General features: G+C 40.3%; 1 protein-coding gene across 4 annotated transcripts; it reads left to right on the top strand.

The window, feature by feature from the left end:
- The first annotated feature begins 1,940 nt into the window (after positions 1-1,940).
- Positions 1,941-20,831, top strand: foxn1 (forkhead box N1). Of its 4 annotated transcripts, none has more exons than XM_080428787.1 (9): positions 1,941-2,075; positions 7,944-8,085; positions 8,845-9,160; positions 9,961-10,053; positions 11,525-11,646; positions 12,920-13,016; positions 17,913-18,120; positions 18,478-18,939; positions 19,816-20,831. In XM_080428787.1, exons 3-9 carry the CDS (start codon positions 8,867-8,869, stop codon positions 20,103-20,105), a joined length of 1,566 nt encoding a protein of 521 aa, XP_080284913.1. In that variant the 5' UTR covers positions 1,941-2,075; positions 7,944-8,085; positions 8,845-8,866; the 3' UTR covers positions 20,106-20,831. The 4 variants fall into 4 exon arrangements, with proteins under 4 accessions (XP_080284913.1, XP_080284911.1, XP_080284912.1 ...); XM_080428785.1 differs by lacking the exon at positions 1,941-2,075 and adding an exon at positions 2,967-3,132 and having other exon boundaries at positions 9,964-10,053; XM_080428786.1 differs by lacking the exon at positions 1,941-2,075 and adding an exon at positions 2,967-3,132 and having other exon boundaries at positions 11,600-11,646.
- Positions 20,832-20,982: the final 151 nt, after the last annotated feature.

Raw genomic sequence — 20,982 nt, 5'->3', positions numbered from 1 at the left:
AGATATTGCAAGTGGGCGCCCACATAATTGGATTTTATTGATAATTTAAGAACATGAAGTGAAACAAATTCATGCATTCTTTCTTTAAAACTATGTTTTCATTGTGATGCCTATGAATAAGAACTTAAAGTATACTACGCTGGTTCCATTGCTCCAAGCCGGAACACAATTGCTTGATCGATCATTAACACATTGAATGCCAAAAACGGTCCGGACCGTTTTTGAGGATCCAAACGAGAAGTGCCGAAAACGGTCCGGACCGTTTTTGACCCAATTCTATTTTTATACATGTGGGCCACGTGGGGCGCTAAAACGAAACTTTGACATCACCCAAGGAGTTTCTGAGAAGAAGAGGCTGGATCTGGCTCCATGTCAAAAATCCTTCCGGTCGGCGTTTTCAATGTTATCTCCTTGACTAAAAGCTTAATATCTCCATTTCTTTTTAATGTGGTGGAAACGAGCCGTTTTCGATCGGCGATCACGCTGCAATGGAGGTTCGCGTTAGAAATATTATTGTTCCAGGCGTTAGTCGGGACCCTCCGCCGTCTCGCACGCACGCTTTGTTTACATGCACTTCCGCGTCGGGGCTTCTCACAGCACGAAACGTATAACGCAAGTGGATGGAAGAAATGCAGGCACTCAACGTATAATATTTTAATAAACCTCTGGCACCCAATGTGTTAAAATAAGCATGCTCTGAAAATGCACGCTGCCACCCATCTGAACACTTAACATGGCAGCCAAATGGCTGCCATGTTAAGTGTTCAGATGGGTGGGCAGCAAACGCTTTCAAAATGTTCAAGTGGGCCCTCATACAGAAAGGGTTGCGAGCCATGCCCTAGAGGAAAGGTCATGAGGTCATCAAAATCAACAGGTTACTTACTTTTTGGAGCATGAATGTATAAAGCAATCTGACCATTACTTTGGGGGATTTTCTTTGTCACAGAGAGACAAACCGATGTCATTACAACCTCATTGATGGAGGTACTAAGAATGAAATGATGTTTAAAGGATGACATGCTGCTTTACATGCAGCATAGTGATGTGTCATGTTGTAGTAGACACTAGACTACTTACTAGACAGACTAAACTAGACTAGACGACTCAATGAACAATGATTTCTATTATTGTTCTCCTCTTCTTTGGAAAGATTTGAGTCACTGAAGTTAGACAAAGCGCAAAAAAAACGACAACAACTGACTTAACAGCTCTAAAGTTCTTCATAATGATAGTTTAGTTTGAACCTCAAACATAAATAGTTATGGAAGTGTATTCAGTGCGTAATGGTTGACCATTGGAGAAGAATACTTTTGAAAACAACTCCTGACTGTATAAAAGGGTATTTAGTACTATAGGGGGTTTAGTACAATAAAACATGATATTGCAACTGAGAACAGCTCAGCGCCCCAGCACTTATTACCCAGAGGACAATGTGACTTTCATTTCCCACATAACACCCTCTTAGAGAGCTGTGGCAGATAGAGCCTCCAGCTGTATAAGCTCATTCTGCAGAGGCCTTGCACTGTAACATAAGAGTTTATTCAATCTGTAATTCATCCCCCATCTATCTATCATTCTGCCTCACCCTCTCACTGAGGACAAGGTTTGTTAAAGGTATAGCTAAGACAGGGTGCTGCTGTGTTCCTGGTTCATCGGGAGGATAGGATAGGAATCTACCTGTATTAACATACCTCTACTCCCTCTCCCACTCTCTCTCCCACTCTCTCTCTCTCTCTCTCTCTCTCTCTCTCTCTCTCTCTCTCTCTCTCTCTCTCTCTCTCTCTCTCTCTCTCTCTCTCTCTCCCTCTCTCTTTCTCTCTTTGTGTAGATTACGTTTTTCCTTGTGTTTTCATCTGTCACCATAAAAGTCTCAGAGAGGACCTCACCTGTTCACGTCAAGTGGAAGGGGCTGAACAGGTCTTCCAGGGAAAGAGTCATGAAAACAGCTCTTCCTATCAACCAATACCCCAAAGAGCATCTTGGTGAAAGAGCTGCCTTTTGATACAGGCCCTCCTGAATCTACTTTGGCTTCCTGTCCTCATCGACCCACAGAACCTCACGATTTGGCTGTACAGGTAGGTTCAATGGGACATGATTACTTTGTTGGATCCTAAGCGATGATTGGTTACTTTGTAAGTCTTTTGATTGCTGCTACTTTCTTACTTTTACTTAAATCATAACTTAATCAATTCTTGACATTGAATTTACCTCAGTTTTAAAGTTGATCACCCCCAGTTGACTACCCCAGTTGCACTTCTTCGTGTGCGCGCGCGTGCGTGCATGTGTGACTGCGTGCGTGACTGCATGCTTCATGGCTGACCCAAACATACTTACATCTGAGTCTCCGTAGAATGTGTGTGTGTGTGTGTCACACTGTCCTCAGTGAGTGTGTGCACACTTGTACATGGGTGTGTGAATGAACAATGTGTAGAACCTCGCCATGGGCAAAGCTCTGAAATCAGGGCAGAGTGCCCACTCTCTGCCAGTGGATGTGAGCAGTGGTGTATCTTATGTCACATTTAGACAAGTAACCATTCAGTCAGGCAAAGAAAGACTGATGGAAGGAGGGAGGGAGGTGTGTGTGTGTGTGTGTGTGTGTGTGTGTGTGGGGGGGGGGGGGGGGGGTAGTGCTCCCAGCTGCCAGTGTCTCCAGCGGTAGGCCTTTCGAAACCTGTTGTGGCAGGTTATTCTCTCTGTATATCTTATTGCTGTGCTGGCCTGGACACATGCCAAACACACACACACACACACACACACACACACACACACACACACACACACACACACACACACACACACACACACACACACACACACACACACACACACACACACACACACACACACACACACACACACACACACACACACACACACACAGAAATGAGAACGATATTCTCTATGCTGCCAAAATCTGAAACCAGCCCATCAACCACTTCCATACACATTTAGACAGTCAATCTAATCGACCTGTTGCACTGTCAAGGCGAGGGGTGCTTGAGGTGCAAAGCCACATGGCCAAGAGGAGAATGGGAGCCAGCTCATAGGACTGACTGGCTTGGAGGATCTAAGAGACCCCATAACAACAGCAGAGGTGAGACCGGCTCATGATCACTGACTTCAGGTGGACGAGTGAGTTGCTTAGATTAGAAAGCTTTCTAATGTTTGGATGACAGCGATTCGTGTTGGTGTCTTTGTGTGGTCATATGGAAGCAATGCTGACATTGATTTGTGTCCCTTTATTCTTAGTAAAAGGACCTGAGTTACAACTGTACTTGGACCGCTTTTTTTTCCATCTACACCAAATATCTTACATCTTGTACATCTGCTATTTTTGGTGAATGTCACCTCCAGAATACCCCACTTACTGGGGTTCAAGTGGTTAATCATTGCTGCTTAAAAAAATCTACTTAGATTTTGTATGGGACAATTGTGCATTAATTGACAGAGAGAGAGAGAGAGAGAGAGAGAGAGAGAGAGAGAGAGAGAGAGAGAGAGAGAGAGAGAGAGAGAGAGAGAGAGAGAGAGAGTAGTTGTACTTGTAACACTGTTGGAGATTTGATTGGCCCTTATTTGAACTTTGAGCACCTGCTCCTTCAGAGAGCCATTACACATCAAGATAGCCTTAACTCATGTTGTCACTGTGCATTGTATTCCTGTCCTTGATCTCTGACAGCCATAATCATAGAAAATCAGTATAATAGCTCTGCTAGATTATCCATAATAGAAGAAGAATAAACAAACTGTGGTGAAAACTAATAGTTAAATACAAAGACAACTAACTAAACTTCACTACAATATGTGAAAGTAAATGTAATTACCATGTGGATTTGACAGAAAAGAAAAAAAGACAAGTGAAAGAATGTCAAACTATCTTAACTAATTGAACTTAATATTGTGGATTAACTCAGAACAGCAATTATACCCTTTGCACAGTAAGACTTATTTTGTGAATGTTGATCTGATGAATTAGGAAACATGCACTGTTGTGGATTTCAGAGAGCTTGGGTAAAGTATTTTTTTGTCATAAGTCGTTTTTTAAAGACAATTACAATCCAACGTATTAGCTCATCCAAAATACTTGCTTATTAACCTATATTTAAAATTCTGGGATCATAATTCAAAATACAGATGTTTTAGTCTGGTTTTGAACAACTGCAACTATAATCGTTTATAGCCTGTAAACATATGTTAAGCTGTCAGACACTCTTTAATAAGCTCGAACAATAAATTATGAGACAATTAATTTCATGCTACTGTATAATGCTGTGACAGCTCCAAGTTAACCCTACGTTGGAAGATTAGCATTGAACGCAAGGTTGGGGGTGTTTAGCCCACCCGAACAAGTCCACATCTAAAAGGACTTTCCCATGCTTTTCTGTGATTACCTTAACTTATAGGGAGTGGAAGTTAGAACTATTCTTCTGAACGAAACCCATGATCCAACTGACTCAAATGTATACAAAATAGATATATGTCTGAAATATATACTAAGCTGAATCCATCTTCAGCAGTAAGCACAATATTAAACACAGCTTTGCATACACATGGTTGTTTTTTATCTAAGTATTTCATGGTGTTAGCTATACAGTTAAACCTGTTGAACAAACAAGCACTCAAATAATGATTGCCTTTAATGAGTGCCTTGTTTATATATCTTGCTGTATGATGCCAGTGGGTGTTGTATATATTTTGAATGAGGGCCAGACATATTTTGTGTGGGAGGGTAAAAGGTGCCACAATTCCCATAGCAGGATTACAGCACAAACATAAAATACAGTATGTACAGTACAGTACTCTAACTGTATGGCAGGAACACATTCTAAAGTAAACTATTCATTCTATTGAGCTTCTTTTTTTTTTTATGGGATTTTGATGTGTATATTATTCACAATATAACATCATTCATATATTATTCACCCATTTCTAGAGACTTTCACAAATGAAGATTAGCCCTCAGAATCTACGAAAATAGCTTTTGTAAATTCTGTACATGTGTAAATATGTAATTGTTTTTCCTCTACAAAAGCTGTATACCCACTGTGTTCTGAACTTCATGTGAACTTGTACTATTTCAGCAAGTATAGCCTACCTGTCCTCCCATTTGGCAAAGAGCGAGGTGATGAGTTGCAGGCTGTTTAATGACACAAATCATTGCAAAGAAGGAAAGCCTATTTTCACAAATCAGTCACTGTTAATTTTGCTTATGTCATGGTTGCTCATCTATAAAAACTGTGACAGAGTGTTGTCCATATTTGTATATTGTGTGTCAAGCCCTTTACATTAAAGCTACACTATGTAATTTCTATTCTACCCCAGATCTCCTGTACAAGTCCTTACATTTTTACCACTGCCTGTGAGAGGAGAAATTCTCAGGTAAAAATTTGTGTCAAGGCCGGGACGGCTGGCGTAGCGATCCGGACACCTAGGCTGCTAATGCAGCCTGACAGTGTGTCGTGGGTTCGAATCCCGATTCCGATGACCTTTGCTGCGTGTCACTCCCCATCTCTCTCTCCCCATATCCTGTCAGTCTATTGTATTCTATCAATAAAAGGCAGAAAAAGACAAAAAATATCTTTATACATTTTTAAATGATAATTGTGTCAAACCAGAAACAGGGTTGTGTCAACCATAATCATAGAAAATCAGTATAATAACTGCAATTATAATCGCATTATAAATATTATAAAACTATAATAAAGAGAAATCCCACTAATTGCATGATTGATGAAGGTGGAAAAGTTGATGGACATGGCTCATTAGGTGTGACTGTATAAACTCTGTCTCTGAGCTGACAACGAAGACAACCCCAGAAACAGACAGAGATCCAGTATACTGTAAATAAACAGCATCATCCTGGTCAACTAAGTACTGTATAGAGTTTAAGTGGTTAAAAAGAGTCTAAAACTGCAACCATAAGGGTACATTTTTACACTCTTTGAGTTGGATTTTGTGCTGTACTGCGACTAGTCTGCCCTCTGTGGCTCAGCTCAGAGAATAAGATGAACCGAGTTGTCTTGAGGCTCAGTTTCTCTGAATTGCGAGGATGATGAGCAAGCAGAAATGATCTCTGTTCTATACTTCACTTTAGTGAACTAAGTGTTTCCCAGTAGTGGACGATAAAAAGTACATTTACTTGAGTACCGTACTTTTTGAATATCTGTAGCCTACTAAATTTGTATTTGTGGACATTCACTCCATTACATTTCACACGAAATGAACCGAAGGACAAATTTGACAGGGCAACTTTTACTTGTTGTTGAGTAATATTTGAGTTGAGTAGCCTACTTTGTCCACCACTGATTTTAGTGAAAGTGTTTCCCTTCTGAAGGTGTTGGTGTGTCTTTCAGCAGAGGAGAGGATTTGTTGCTGCACTGGAGCAAAGGCTATCTCTCAACTTTCACCTTGACACTTCAGTTTCCTTTGATCTGGGCAGAAAGTTTCACAGTTGACATTAGTCTTTCCCTCGCTTGCTTCATCTGACACGCCACACGCGCGTGCACACACACACACACACACACACACGCGCGCACACACACGCACACACACACGCACACACACACACCCACACACTCACACAATATGATCATGATTCCATTTTCCATCCTTCTCAGCATTACTTGGCTTCGAGTGACTTAACGGCCATGGTTTGTTGGCAGTTTTAATGAGCTTGGTTTGTTGGGTTTGGGTGAGATTACTTTTTACTGGAACCTGGGCCACGTGTCGCTCACCTCCGCTCAGCTTAGATAACAGCTCTCTGTAAAGTGAGAAAGATGGGGCCCCTTGTCCACATGAAGCCACCGGGGTCAACCATAGCTCTTCAAACACAGTGGCCCTGAAAGTGAACTCACCTGCTCCCACACATGCACTCATACCATAGGAAGGGATAGGATATCATACTGACACAGTAGAATAATGACTCAATGAGATGATCTGAAGCCATCAGTGAAGTGGAGTGACCTGTAAAACATATTGGAGTGACTTCCTGCCTATATATTTCTCACAAGTAGCGTGAATCAAAGTAGTGCTGGACGATAAGGATAAAATCAAATAGCATGCTATTTTTTTTTACCAAATACCTCAATGTCATTATTGTGACAATAATATATTATGACAATAATATATTATTACAATAATATATTATGACTATAATACGAATATTCTTTGTTTGTTTCAAAAACAGCGTAAATAGCAGATCTACAGTAAAAGCTCACAATTTGTTGTGAGCTTGCAGATCTGCTATTTTCATTATTTGTGAACATAATTTAAATATATAACAGGGCTGAGAAAGACACTTTGATATATAATCTATACATTTGGAACTTTCTTCTATATTTGCGGGGATAATTTACATACAGTACTTGTACATTGGCACATCAATTGTACAAGTACAAGGGCCAAAGATTTGTTGTTTACCTTATATTTGTTGTGGTAAATAGTAAATACCCATAATTCTACCACATCTCTACTCAAGAGAATGGAACAGATAAATAATTCAGCCAGATTGAAAATGCTTGTAGGCCTTTATTTCTTATTTTACGCCTATAATTTGTGTTTCAACCAATATTGAACTATTTATTATGATCTAGTTGCTCAAGTTACCTTAAAAGCCATTAACATATTTTTATGTCCCACATAACGAGAAGTCACCCTACCATGGGCGAGACGTAAAAGGCGATAGCACTTGTTTTTATAATTATGCATTAAACATATTGCTGTTGACCTATAACATCAGCAACAAATGACCCAATTACACTGTTCTCAGTTCCTATCTCTGAACCTGTTAGACTACCAGTACAGATTTTCCATGTTTTTTCCACATGGTTGCTAGATGCTACCTAACCATAATTATGAGTAAATTACATGAGTTGCCAATGTGGAAAGATAAATTATGCATATTCCTGCTTCATCCCATCTCAATTTCAGTTTTTAACTCTTCACAGGTGCAGAATTTGGTGCAGAATATCAAACTCTCCGACCTCAACCTTTCATCCCAAAGGCAAGTTTCAAACAACGACCCTTCAGGCCAACCTTAACACCTGTGAGCCCCTTCACACCGCCTGCCAGCAGGTGGCGCAGTCACAGGTACCATAATTGCTTTTAGCCAAAAACATTTATTTGTATAGCATATAGAACACAACTGGATGTATTAACTGCCTGCCTTACCTTTCTCGATAAACTGATACATTTTCACTGCCAAGGTGGCCTAAGGACAAATGTTTTAACATTACATTTAACACTATTAACACTAATGGAATATTGCCATGGTTTTATCATATTGTGTTTATGTATAATGATGTCTAAATATGAGGCCAGGGAATTGAGTTTTTATACAGCTATGAATAACATTTATATTACTATTTCCTTTATCTTCTGAGAAATACATTTTCACAATTAAAACCAAAAGCATCTTGCACTAACCTTCATCTATTGTTTTGTAATGGAACCGTGAATGGTTGTACAATATGCTTTTGAGAAATCTATCTCTGATAATTTCCTGAAGGTTAGAGTTCAACAAGAAAGGAAAACCGGTGCGCTTCCTCTGGATGCCTTCTTAGTTTAGGCAGTGGGTGCTCAGCTATGTATATATATATATATATATATATATATTTTTTTACTTTAATTTTTTTTGTATCAGCTATGTATATAACTCAAAAGAAAACCACCTAAGTGGAAAAAGCACTCCAAAATAAAGATTGCAAGACAGTGGCTCAGATGTGGTTTCTCATTTTATTGAGAGATGTGAACGCTACCGTTAGAGTTCAACCTTTGGGTTCTTTGAACTGTTTTATTGTGGTGGTCACGTTACAGATTAAGAAGGACAGAAATCTTTCCTTTGCCCAGTCAGAAAAGTGCCTGCTTCAAGATGAGGCATGCAGCCCTAGACAGGAGACACAGCACTGATGCAGCCATGAGTTCAGACCTGGGCTCGGTGCCAGGACAGGGGCCCAGTGAGTCTGACCGCTTCCATCCCTACCGTCGACAGTTCAGTGATGGAGCCATGACAACTGGAGGCTGTCTGCCACATTGCCCGACTCCCTGCTCTTACCTCCAGGAGGAGGCTAGCCATGACACCTGCTCTGTTGCACACAAGTCAAGCAACAAGGAGCCGACATCCTGGGACCAATGCAATGGCAGCTTTCAAGCTTCCAAACTTATGGTACAATAATCACAATCAAGTAAATTATACTAGCTTAAAAAGGACCATACCGGTAGTCTAGCAAGCCTCACACCATACTTGATATTACTGCCTGACCACTTCCCAAAGCATACTTTTCGGATTGATTTGAAAAGTCTAGCTGAAAATAATCCCTGGAGAAAAGATTGGCTTAAGAACAAAATTCACATCCATTACTTACAGTATTAACATCTCAATGATTAGCAAACACTGACTGTCAGGTAACATTTGAATGACAAATGCTTAGAGCAGAAATAAAGCAGTTAATGGGAAGATGGTCTATAAACTGCATCTTTTATTATGCGGGATGGATGACCCCGGCCTTTGGTGATGTCATCATCACGACATCAGCAGTGTGTGCTTTTGTGAATTTATATATGTAGATTATGGCCAGAGTTGTGAATAGACAATTACATGTTTTGATGGTGGTATGATCATTTTAAGCCCACAGTTTTTAGATGTTAGTATAGTGGTTAATAAAGTTTTCTTTAAGAAGAAAAGTGAAGGTAAATGAAGCCATGAAAGTAGAATTGGGTTCTGGGTGTTGTTCCTTGTTTACAAATATTGAATTAATTGTGCGTATCAGTGGTTCTCAAACTGGGGTCCAGGGACCCTCAGGGTTCCTTGGGGGGGGGTTCCAAATGGGCCTTTACAACTCTGAGAGTGCACAAATGGAACCATTTGTACACTTTCAGAGTCATGGGTCCTTGAAATTAAACATTTGAGAACCACTGTGCTACATCGTATGATGAAGAATAACTTATAACTGGCATGGCTTCCAGCAGACCTTTCCTGAACTACCAGCTGTGCCAGTGGAGCCTGCCTGCTTCCTGTCTGAAAGCAAAACCTCGTACTCACTGGGCGCTCTTCAGCAGGTAAGTGGCCACAGGAAAGGAGTGGCTACACAGTGAATTAAAGGCGTAGTTCACCCAAAAAATGACTTACTTTCTGTCAATTGCACACCCCATGAAGCCTTGAATCCATGGATTTATTTGTGTTTTTGTTGCATTCCTAAGCCAATAATTTGATTCCTGTCTCCTACCGGCTAATGTATCCGTTACGAGACACAAAGTAGATTATTTGTGTCTCCTACCGGAAATATACCCGGTCATCAAATTATTGGCTTAGGAATGCGGCAAAAACCAAAATAAATCCATGTATTCAAGGCTTCATGGGGTGTGCAATTGATAGAAAATAAATCATTTTTTGGGTGAACTCCTCCTTTAACAATTTAAAATAAGAAGGAACTTAGACAGCGTGGCATGAATGGGATCAGGGGCGGAGCGTCCGGGGAGGCCAGGGAGGCGGCCGCCTCCCGGCCCGCGACCCTCGCGGGCCCGTGCCGTCAGATAATAAATCGGTAAAATCAGGCAAAAATAAGAATTAAACAACATAACCCTAACCTAACCCTACCCTAACCCTAAAACCGAAATAAAGTGACAAAAAGCCCCCCAAAAAGTGACCGAAACCGCCGCAAACCCGCAAAATATTTCGCGCGCGGGGGATGTGCACCCACGCACGTGCGCGGGCCTGCTCACTGTGCTGTGCCTCCCGGCCCGGCTCTGATTTGTTCCGCCACTGAATGGGATGATAGATATTTGGCCGCTGAAAGACTGTGGCAAAGGATTTGTAAATGTATTTATGACTGTAATTCAAACAAACAAATGCAATGCCATCAAACCTTTGAAAAGCAAAGGAGCTAATAGTGGTGTGGCTATAAGCACAAGGTGTCATTGTGATGCATGGGACTGAACAAGCTCCCACAAGTTGTTGAAAAGGAAGCTTAAATCAAAGTACAACAGTGGCCTACTGTATGTGTGCATATTTATTTAAACACAAAAGAAGGGACGTGATGAAGTGTGCTTTGGATGTACAGGATGCTTTTTGTTGTCCTTACTATGTCATCAGCATAGATTATATTTACATTTAAAATGATCGAGGGGGAAATCTTGACCCACTTTCTACCTGGCATCCCTATTTTGGGCTTGTCATTATAGGCGAATATTGTCCACAACTGTCAATCACTTTTTTTTCATGTCAGGAATGTTTTAAAAAATTGCAGATCTACACGTGTGCAATGCATTGAATCGCTTTGCATTGTGAGCTTGTAGATCGTCTATTTTCGCTATAGGGCTTAATCGGTTTGTGTGTGTGTGTGTGTGTGTGTGTGTGTGTGTGTGTGTGTGTGTGTGTGTGTGTGTGTGTGTGTGTGTGTGTGTGTGTGTGTGTGTGTGTGTGTGTGTGTGTGTGTGTGTGTGTGTGCGTGCGTGTGTGTGTGTGTGTGTGTGTGTGTGTGTGTGTGTGTGTGTGTGTGTGTGTGTGCGTGTGCGTGCGTGTTCTCTCCAGTTCTCACCGAGTGTGTTCTCTTCAAATGGTCAGTCAAGCAGCTCTCAATACTCTCTTCAATGTCTGTCACACCAGGACAACAGTAACCTGTCCCTCTTCCCCAAACCCATTTACTCATACAGGTACAATCACATCTATCTATCTACTTATCTATCTATCTATCTATCTATCTATCTATCTATCTGTCTGTCTGTCTGTCTGTCTGTCTGTCTGTCTGTCTGTCTGTCTGTCTGTCTGTCTGTCTGTCTGTCTGTCTGTCTGTCTGTCTGTCTGTCTGTCTGTCTGTCTGTCTGTCTGTCTGTCTGTCTGTCTGTCTGTCTGTCTGTGTGTTTAAGCTTTATATTGCAATCATTTTGTGCTCTCCTATGGAGGAATGGCTACATTTTAATACAAACTACTGCGGATAAAATTCCTTTTAGAATAGTATTTATTGCTTCTCCCTGGGGCTCGCAGGTGTGAAGCATGTGAGGCGGACTACCTTGGTACAGAAAGCTGTTCACATGCGGTGTGCAGTTTCTGGAGATTCAATGTTTCTATTTGATACAATAACAGTATATAATTGATTTGATAATTATTTACAATTCAGCCAACCCTCAAGCCACAGAGTTTGGTGCAGATCCTAGGTTGAACCTAATCAAGAATATCAAGACACCGACCAGTGTGTGTGTGTGTTCTGTTCAGAATGCAGCACCATTGTGTTCCATTTCCAGCTCCATTTCTTGAAGCCAAGATAAACTGCAGTGGTTTAGGGCAGCATGGCATAGATAGGTCGGCGTAGAGAGATATGTGAGACAAGACGAGGTTCGGATACAAACTCGGGTCCTCACACTCACGAAGAGCATACTGTATTGTCTGTGCACTGACTGGATGAGCCACCAGGCATCCCAATCTTTAGTGCATTTTTAAGGAAAGTCGTACCTCAAAATGCTGCATGCAACTGGCCAAAAGCACCTTTGTGTCAACTCAAGATGACTTTTGTGCTACTATAATATATATAACCTAGTGGATTCAAAATCACACAAATCCTTTAAAAGTCAAATCAATTTGATAAAGCATATTTAAAAACAACAGATTGAAGTGCTGTACATGACATATCGGTAAAAACGATAGAAAATAAAAAAAATATGAATATTTGAGTGAACGTACAAACGTGATTATTGTGCTGGTGTTAGTGCTAAGAAGCCATAAGATTGCATGCAATGTCAATCACACGGTCTCCTTGTCTATAGCATCCTGATCTTCATGTCAATCACTGTCTCCTTGTCTATAGCATCCTGATCTTCATGTCAATCACACTGTCTCCTTGTCTATAGCATCCTGATCTTCATGTCAATCACTGTCTCCTTGTCTATAGCATCCTGATCTTCATGTCAATCACTGTCTCCTTGTCTATAGCATCCTGATCTTCATGGCTCTGAAGAACAGCAAAACTGGAAGCCTGCCAGTGAGTGAGATCTACAGCTTCATGACTGAACACTTCCCCTATTTCAAGGTATGAAACCGTTATTATGAATAATATCATTAGTGTTAATAATAATACAAAACGATATTAATGATAATAATTATAATAATAATGAACTAATAATACACTTTTTTAAAAGCATTTATCTAAACAAAGTAACAATTTGCTTTACATAAAAATTTAATTAAAGAACAGAACAGATCAGGCCTTAAGGAGGGCAATAATAATAATACATATACAAGAACAAGTCTGTTTTAAGAAGTGAATTCAAAGAATACACTGTTTTTTGTTTTGTTTTTATCTTAAAATCTAATCTTAAAAAAGACAACCGGTTCAAATAGTAATTTTCTTCTGGTTAAGAGTCTAGTGGCAGCATTCTGTTACAATTTGGAGTGTTTCTTGCTTACGGCAGGTTAAAACATGATTGCAATAGTCAAAGCGTGAAGAAATAAAAGCATGTATGATTTTGGGGTCTTTGAAACACTTTTTCTGATCTTGGATATATTCCTGAGATGATAAAAAAAACATGTCTGAACAAGTTTGTTAAAGTTTTTTAGCACCAGGCCTGACATTGTTGGATAAAGGGAGTGATGACTGAAACTCAGAATAAAAGTGATCTGGGCCAATAAGTATTTCAATTTTGACAGAATTAAATTGAAGGAAATTAGTTGACATTCAATCTTTAATATCTGAGTTTGTAGGGTTGTTGGGCATCACCAAGATATATAATTGTGTGTTGTCTGCATAACAATGGAAGGAGATGTCGTGTCTATGTGTGAGATGTCACCAAGGGGATGCATAAGGGAAAAATGTTTTAGGGGAGGAAGGGGAAAATTGTATTAGTCAAATATGATGTAAACCACTGCAAATGTATCAACCCCTTTGAATATCTTAAAGCCGTATCTCAAAGCAGTCCCAGATATGCCACCCCCATGCAGTAATGTAGAGTAGACCATTTAGATATTGGCCTGTAATTGATACAAATGGTTGTTATAAAGAAGAGGCATAACACGACCAATCTTGAAATAATCAGGGACAGATCCAGAAGATTGGACTTTGGAGGGTATAAGATCTACATGACACGTGGCAGGTTTAATGTGAAACAGTATCAAAGAGATTACTGTCAAGGATTGGCATCGCTTAGGGCAAGGAACATCAATGAATGAAGTCAGAGCCGAGGTCATAAACCTCTAACCTCTAAGAAACCTCATAAAGTACTTTATCGGCAGAAAAAAGCAGAGTAAGAGGAGAACACATAAACAACATAAACAGTGGTAATAACACAAAGACAAGACTGTTGAAACTGTTGGGTTTTAACCACTTAAACTCCAGCATCCAAATTGCTGGGGGAAACTTTCCCAGAAAATAACAGATCTACAAGCTCGCAATGCTTCACGTTGCAATGCGTTGTGAGCTTGTAGATCAGCAATTTTCAGCGAAGATATTTATGGTAGAGCGAAAACAGAAAGGACACTAGTATACTAGTATAGGGCCCTGAGGGACTCCACTCAACTAAGTATAGGGTTTAAGTTGTTAAGAGCAGTTTAAAAGTCTCAGCGGTAGCAGCAGCTCTGACACGGATCCCCATCTGAGAATAATTTGTGCCAAGGACCCCATTCAAGACTTATGTAGTTAAGATGTTTAAAACATATTCAAAATGTTAATTTTTTTGGTGGAAAATAGCAAATGTACAAGCTCACAATGCGCTGTGAGCTTGTAGATGTGCAATTTTCAAATACCCGATGTATTTATATAGTGTTAAAGTGGTTAAACTGATTTTCATGATATATTAACTAATTTAGCTGGGATCCCCCTGGATCCCCCTCAAGGACCCCTGGGGGTCCCCCCATTGAGAACAACTGCTCTAAGATAAGATAAGATCATATTTATTGTAATTGCATTGAAAACTCAACAAAACTTTTAAACCCACTCCAAATAGCAACATAATAGAAAGAGAGACAGAGGAGCTCCTGCTGTACAGCATGGTGGAGATGTGGGTCATTCAGTTATCAATAAAAACAATTTAAAGTATGTCACAAAGACAAACAGAACATTTTAAGCCCTCTGGCTTCGTCAGTGTTAAATGTATACATGTGACTCAGGTATATCTAGACTAGGGCGTATCAACACAGGTCCATTCATTCAGGTTGACCGACATACAGGGATCAATTACCAAACACACATTGACAGGATACTTGACCTATGCAAAAAGATGCTACGCACACCAGGTCCTTGTAGTGGTGCTGGCTCACGGCAGAAAAATCTAAAGGTAAATTGTCAGAAGACAAAAAGTGGCCGCACACACCGTTATAACCAAAGTGCAAATTTATTATAGGACGCAGAGTACAAAGTGACCAACGTTTCGGCACAAATGCCTTCTTCAGGGTATATATGATATGATGTTATATACCCTGAAGAAGGCATTTGTGCCGAAACGTTGGTCACTTTGTACTCTGCGTCCTATAATAAATTTGCACTTTGGTTATAACGGTGTGTGCGGCCACTTTTTGTCTTCTGACAATTTACCTTTAGGATACTTGACCTAGCCTTGACGACCACACAGATTTATGCAAAGGTTAAAATGTAATCTAGATAGCATGTTATATTTAGACTGATGCTAGGTTATTGGTTTACCGGTGATCTTAGTTTACTGAGGCACTACACTGTCTCTCTGCATTTGATTTGCTTATTGTAAGTCTCTCTGGATAAAGAGCATCTGCTAAATGCCTACGTTGTCTGTTGTAAATTGGATACATACGAAGGGACATGAGGGACATCTCTTGCCATGACATCATAGGACACAGTGGTTGTTTGAAAACGGTATCATTATACAATTGGTTGGCACAGTACATTGTACACACCAACCATTGCAGGTTGTGCAATCTCATCTGCAGTGGTGGAAAGTAACTAAGTACATTTACTTAAGTACTGTACTTGAGTACAATTTTGAGGTATTTGTACTTTACTTGAGTATTTCCAATTTTCCAAATACTTTTACTTCTACTCCATTACATCTCAGAGGCAAATATTGTACTTTTACTCCACTACAATTATTTGACAACTTTAGTTAGATACAAATTATTACATTATAAATCATACATTAACCACTTTAGCTCTGTTTTATACCTAAGCTATTTGAAAATAGCCAATCTACAAGCTCACAACGCGTCGCATCGCGACGCGTTGTGAGCTTGTAGATCTGCTATTTTCAAACATGTTAATACTTTTACTTTTGGTACTTTAAGTACATTTTGATACCAATACTTTTGTACTTTTACTAAGTACATTTTGAATTCCGGACTTTTACTTGTAACAGAGTACTTCTACATTGCAGTATTGATACTTTTACTTAAGTAAAACATTTCAGTACTTTTTCCACCACTGCTCATCTGACAATTAATATTGTGTTTTAAATTATGTAAAGCGGATGTGTCATTGTTGTTTGGGGCTATGTAAACACCTCTATCTCTACTTTTGTTGTAAGGTTTGGCCAGCTGTTGTTGTAAGGTCAGATCAACCGATATTACATCTCAGTTACAATCGACACTTATTTCTCTGTCAAGATCCTTGTGATGATTAATGACAGGTTTAAAGTAGTCCAACAATGTGCCAAATGAGCAGCTGGATCAGCAACCAACCCACGTAGATGCTTGTTGGGGCTTGATCCCCACCTGTGGATATCAGTACATTTAGTAACAATCCTATGAAGTGTGCTGGCATGGGAATTAAAATTAGACAGTGTTTTGTTTCTATTTACCGGATTACCGAGGAGATTTGGCTCGAAGGATGGACTGTGTGTGTGTGTGTGTGTGTGTGTGTGTGTGTGTGTGTGTGTGTGTGTGTGTGTGTGTGTGTGTGTGTGTGTGTGTGTGTGTGTGTGTGTGTGTGTGTGCGCGCATGTGTGTGCGTGTGCGTGTGCGTGTGCGTGTGCGTGTGCGTGTGCGTGTGCGTGTGTTACTACATAGGTGAGGGTAGTATGTGGTAGAATGTGCATTGGAATGTGTACTTTGCACTTGTACATGTGTTTCTATTCTATTCTATTTCATTACGCTTACATTTTAATGTAATCATCATAATACTGCTTGATTATCCAGTTACTGGGAATTTGCTGGCAAGTTCATTTAAAGGGGGCAGCCAGTTTATCATACCTTTCAAATTTATATTATGCATTCATGCCCTCTAGACTAAATATTGCTTTTTGCACCAGCTGCAGGTATGAACCTCTGTTTGAACCCAGGTCAAGTCACAAATAGATGTCTTCTTAGATTCTAGGCATCTACAAATCAAATCCATTTAGACCCACCCTTGGAACTAGCTCAAAGTGTTGTTAGCGTTTCCATTCAAGAAGGCACAAATGGCTGGCGTCCAGACAGCTGTCTGTAATCTTAAACATATAGGCTGCAGGGCCATATAATCCATTAAGATACATCATGAAAAATGACACTGAGGATAGTCAGGTGTATTTAGCAAATGCTATAAAATGTAGGCACAGTATGAACTTTTGTAAGGCATCTCAACACGGAAAAGTTTCGATATTTTGTCTTTTACATATCAGAGAAAGCCACTGAAATTATTCTCTTTGCTGAAAATAGATGATGTGCAAGCTCACAACGCGTCGCATTGCGATGCACTGTGTGAACTTGTAGATCTGCTACAAGCAGCATAGACATGCTTAGGTTGAAGTGGTTAACTGATTTTAAACAAACAGGAATAATGTTTCATAAATCATAGTCAAACATTAATCAGCACTTCATGATCAATCATCATTCAACTCACAACTAGTAGAAATATGAATAAATCTGTGGGCAATAGGTCACAGATCAGATGCCTTCTCAACTTGTATAATCAATATTTTGTGACATTTCAAAGGTTAAGGTGTGCCTTGGTATGTTCCATCTGTGTAAATGCCGTCTCCGCCCTGTCTAGACAGCCCCCGATGGATGGAAGAACTCCGTTCGTCACAATCTTTCTCTGAACAAGTGTTTTGAGAAGGTGGAGAACAAGAATGGCAACTCGTCCCGTAAAGGCTGTCTGTGGGCCCTGAACCCAGCCAAGGTGGAGAAGATGCAGGAGGAGCTGCACAAGTGGCGTCGTAAAGACCCTGTTTCAGTTCGCAAGAGTATGGCAAGGCCAGGTGAGTGAACTGATCACTGCAAGTATGATTACCAACCTCAGGGAAGACATGAGTAACTAGTGATGAATATGAACAGTCACACATACACACACACACACACACACACACACACACACACACACACACACACACACACACACACACACACACACACACACACACACACACACACACACACACACACACACACACTCATAAAAAGATGGATTTTCTCTACTCTGAGGTGACCTTCACAAAACAATTACAGAAGTTTCCAGCTGTCTTTCATGCTAATCTGACCTATCGTCTCTGTATTGATAGAAGCGTGATTGCAATTCTTCTACAAATTAATCACATAACTCACTTCCCCCCCCACAGAGGATCTAGATCGTCTATTGGGTGAGAGACCAGAGAAGCTCAAGTCTTCACCAGGCTACCAGAGCCCCGGTTCAGTGGCCAGACTTGCCCCCACCTACAAAGCCACCATGTCCTCCTTCGCCCCACCCCAGCACAGAGAGCACCGCCTCCCCATTCAGCAGTCCCAGTATCAACACGTACCAACTTCGTCTGACCAACACTGCTATCTTCAATCGACTGCCCATCATGCCCACTCATTCCCCTTTTACTCAGCCTGCAGACAGCAGCCATTAGCCGGGCTTCCTTCCACCATGGCCAGCCTGGGCTCATCTATGGCTCGGAAGATGCCACCAGCGTACGGCGCCACTCTGAGGCCTGAGTACAGTCCTTGCCCCAGGAGCATGCACGAGCTCCTGTTGGAGGGAGATGGCAGTTATGATGTCGACACACTCAACCCAAGTCTGACTGACCTGCAGCTCCAAGGTATATGACTGTATGACTTGGGCAGACGCTAGCAAGCAGGGGTCAGATGGGCTTTTATTTCATTCATTTCCAGTCATGAGGGCGTAGTTGTGAGAAAGGCATGCCGTACTGTGTAATGAAAAGATGATCATATCATGGTTCGCTTAATGAGGTAGATGCTTGCTGGGACACAGAAGTCCGTGTTTTCCATGCTGAAAAGATTCTATGCCCCCCTTTTTTTCTAATGCCAGATTTCAAATGCACCCCTCTTGACAAAAACTAAAATGGTTCCAATCTGAGAGCTTGCTAGCCAAAATGTAATAGTAGTCCATTCCATTGACTCACATAAAGTACATCATTTTTTCAGTTTATCTTAATGCACCAATTCCTGGCAAAATCACCCATTTTCACAAATATCAAAGAAATAGTTGATGCCCAATCCTGGCATGCATCTACAGGTCTGCCGCAAAATTACATGTTTCTCAGTAGAGAACCAGTACATCATGTTCATGGTTTGTATTATGTAGAACATCGACCAATTTTTATGGGTCGCAAGTAAATAGCCCCTTTTTTTCGTTTCCTATATTTAAAAAAAGATTTTAAAAGATTTTAAAACGTTGAAACAAAAAAACTTTTCAGCAATTAAAAACAATTTCAACATTTTTCAAAAGTATTTCATAAATAAAAATTTTAAAAAATCCATAAATAAATTCAGAAGTTGTGAACTTGCAGATCTGTTATTTTCTCTAGTTTGGGTCCCGGGCAATTACTCTTTTGGGTCTTGAGCTAAAAGGTTTGGGAACCACGGAAGACCCCCTTTTAAACTATATAATACTGTACATAATGGTAGTAATTCAAATAACACAGACTCTCTCTCCAACATTTCCCACTTTTCAGGTAACTTGTGGGAGGAGTTAAGGCAAGACAGCCTGGTACCTGATTCATTAGTGGTTGTCACCACCTGCCCCTCTTCTTCCTCTGTCTCTCACATCCACACCCCAAGTCCTCAACTCACGGCGTCTTCCAGTTGCACCTCAGAGGTAATTGCCATTGGTCTTGGCAGAGGGGACGAGGAGGATGAAGACGGAGTAGGCAGTAGTTTGAACCAGCATACGAGTGGGCTATATCCTATGGACATCTTGACTGGCTATCTGACATCATGCACCACACCCATCCCTTTACTTTGAAGCACCACTCATTCCCTATAATCTTTGCACCCGCTCATCTTGATGTATCTTGGACCTTTTATGCATCAATAGTAGCTGACAAAGTGAGGAACAAACACACAGTTTTGTCACAGTATTTGCATACAATTTATATATTCATCCTTGTGTAACAGATTGTTGATGTTGAGAGTGCCATAGTCAGTGTATATCTATACTGTGCACCTTACTATGAAGTGGGTGTGGAATGAAACCGAGGCTGAATTCACCTTTGTGACACTCCTCCAGAGACATAATGACAAATAGAGTTTAACACAAACATTGTAACTGTATAACACACAGGGATAACAGGACCTCTTGGTGCAATAGGCATTACAAAACACTGTATGGATATAGTGTAATACAAACATTGATGCAGAAGATGGCAGCATAGTCCACACTGCAGGCTCTTCAACAGGAGAAAAGACTTTTGATAAGAGTTGCATTCTTCTTCACAAATACTGTAGCTATACATTTAGTTAAATCCCACAAATACAATCAAAAGTTCTCTTGAATAGTCACAGCTGACATGCTACACAAATGACTAGCTTGACAGTGAACAAAGACAACACAAACTAATACAAACTAATACTAATACCATGCCATCTCCTGTGAATTACACGTCTTTAGCATATTGGGTTATACTGACTTTTGTATAATTTATATGGAATACATTTTACATTATTTGTACATTAAAACTGGTGAAACTCATTCAGTGGGGGAGTCTATTTTATGGAGCAGTTTCAAATCGAAACAATTTGTGGCATGAAAGTAACCTCTTTACAGTAGGACGCTGTGGAAGTTTGTATAACAGTTGTGTCTTTTTTTTAGATTAAACAGAAATTCTTGTAGCTTTCTATTT

The sequence above is a fragment of the Gymnoscopelus braueri genome (genome assembly GCF_963280865.1).
Source record: "Gymnoscopelus braueri genome assembly, chromosome: 5".
NCBI lineage: Eukaryota > Metazoa > Chordata > Actinopteri > Myctophiformes > Myctophidae > Gymnoscopelus > Gymnoscopelus braueri.
The sequence above is the reverse complement of the archived record's forward strand: the minus strand, read 5'-3'. Positions and strand labels throughout refer to the sequence as shown.

Excerpts from the sequence above, each read along its gene's own strand:
- foxn1 (XM_080428784.1), top strand. The coding sequence starts at position 3,108 with ATGATCACTGACTTCAGGTGGACGA. Across the intron at positions 10,054-11,524 it reads CACTGGGCGCTCTTCAGCAG|TTCTCACCGAGTGTGTTCTC; the intron begins GTAAGTGGCCAC and ends TGTTCTCTCCAG. Across the intron at positions 18,940-19,815 it reads GACTGACCTGCAGCTCCAAG|GTAACTTGTGGGAGGAGTTA; the intron begins GTATATGACTGT and ends CCCACTTTTCAG.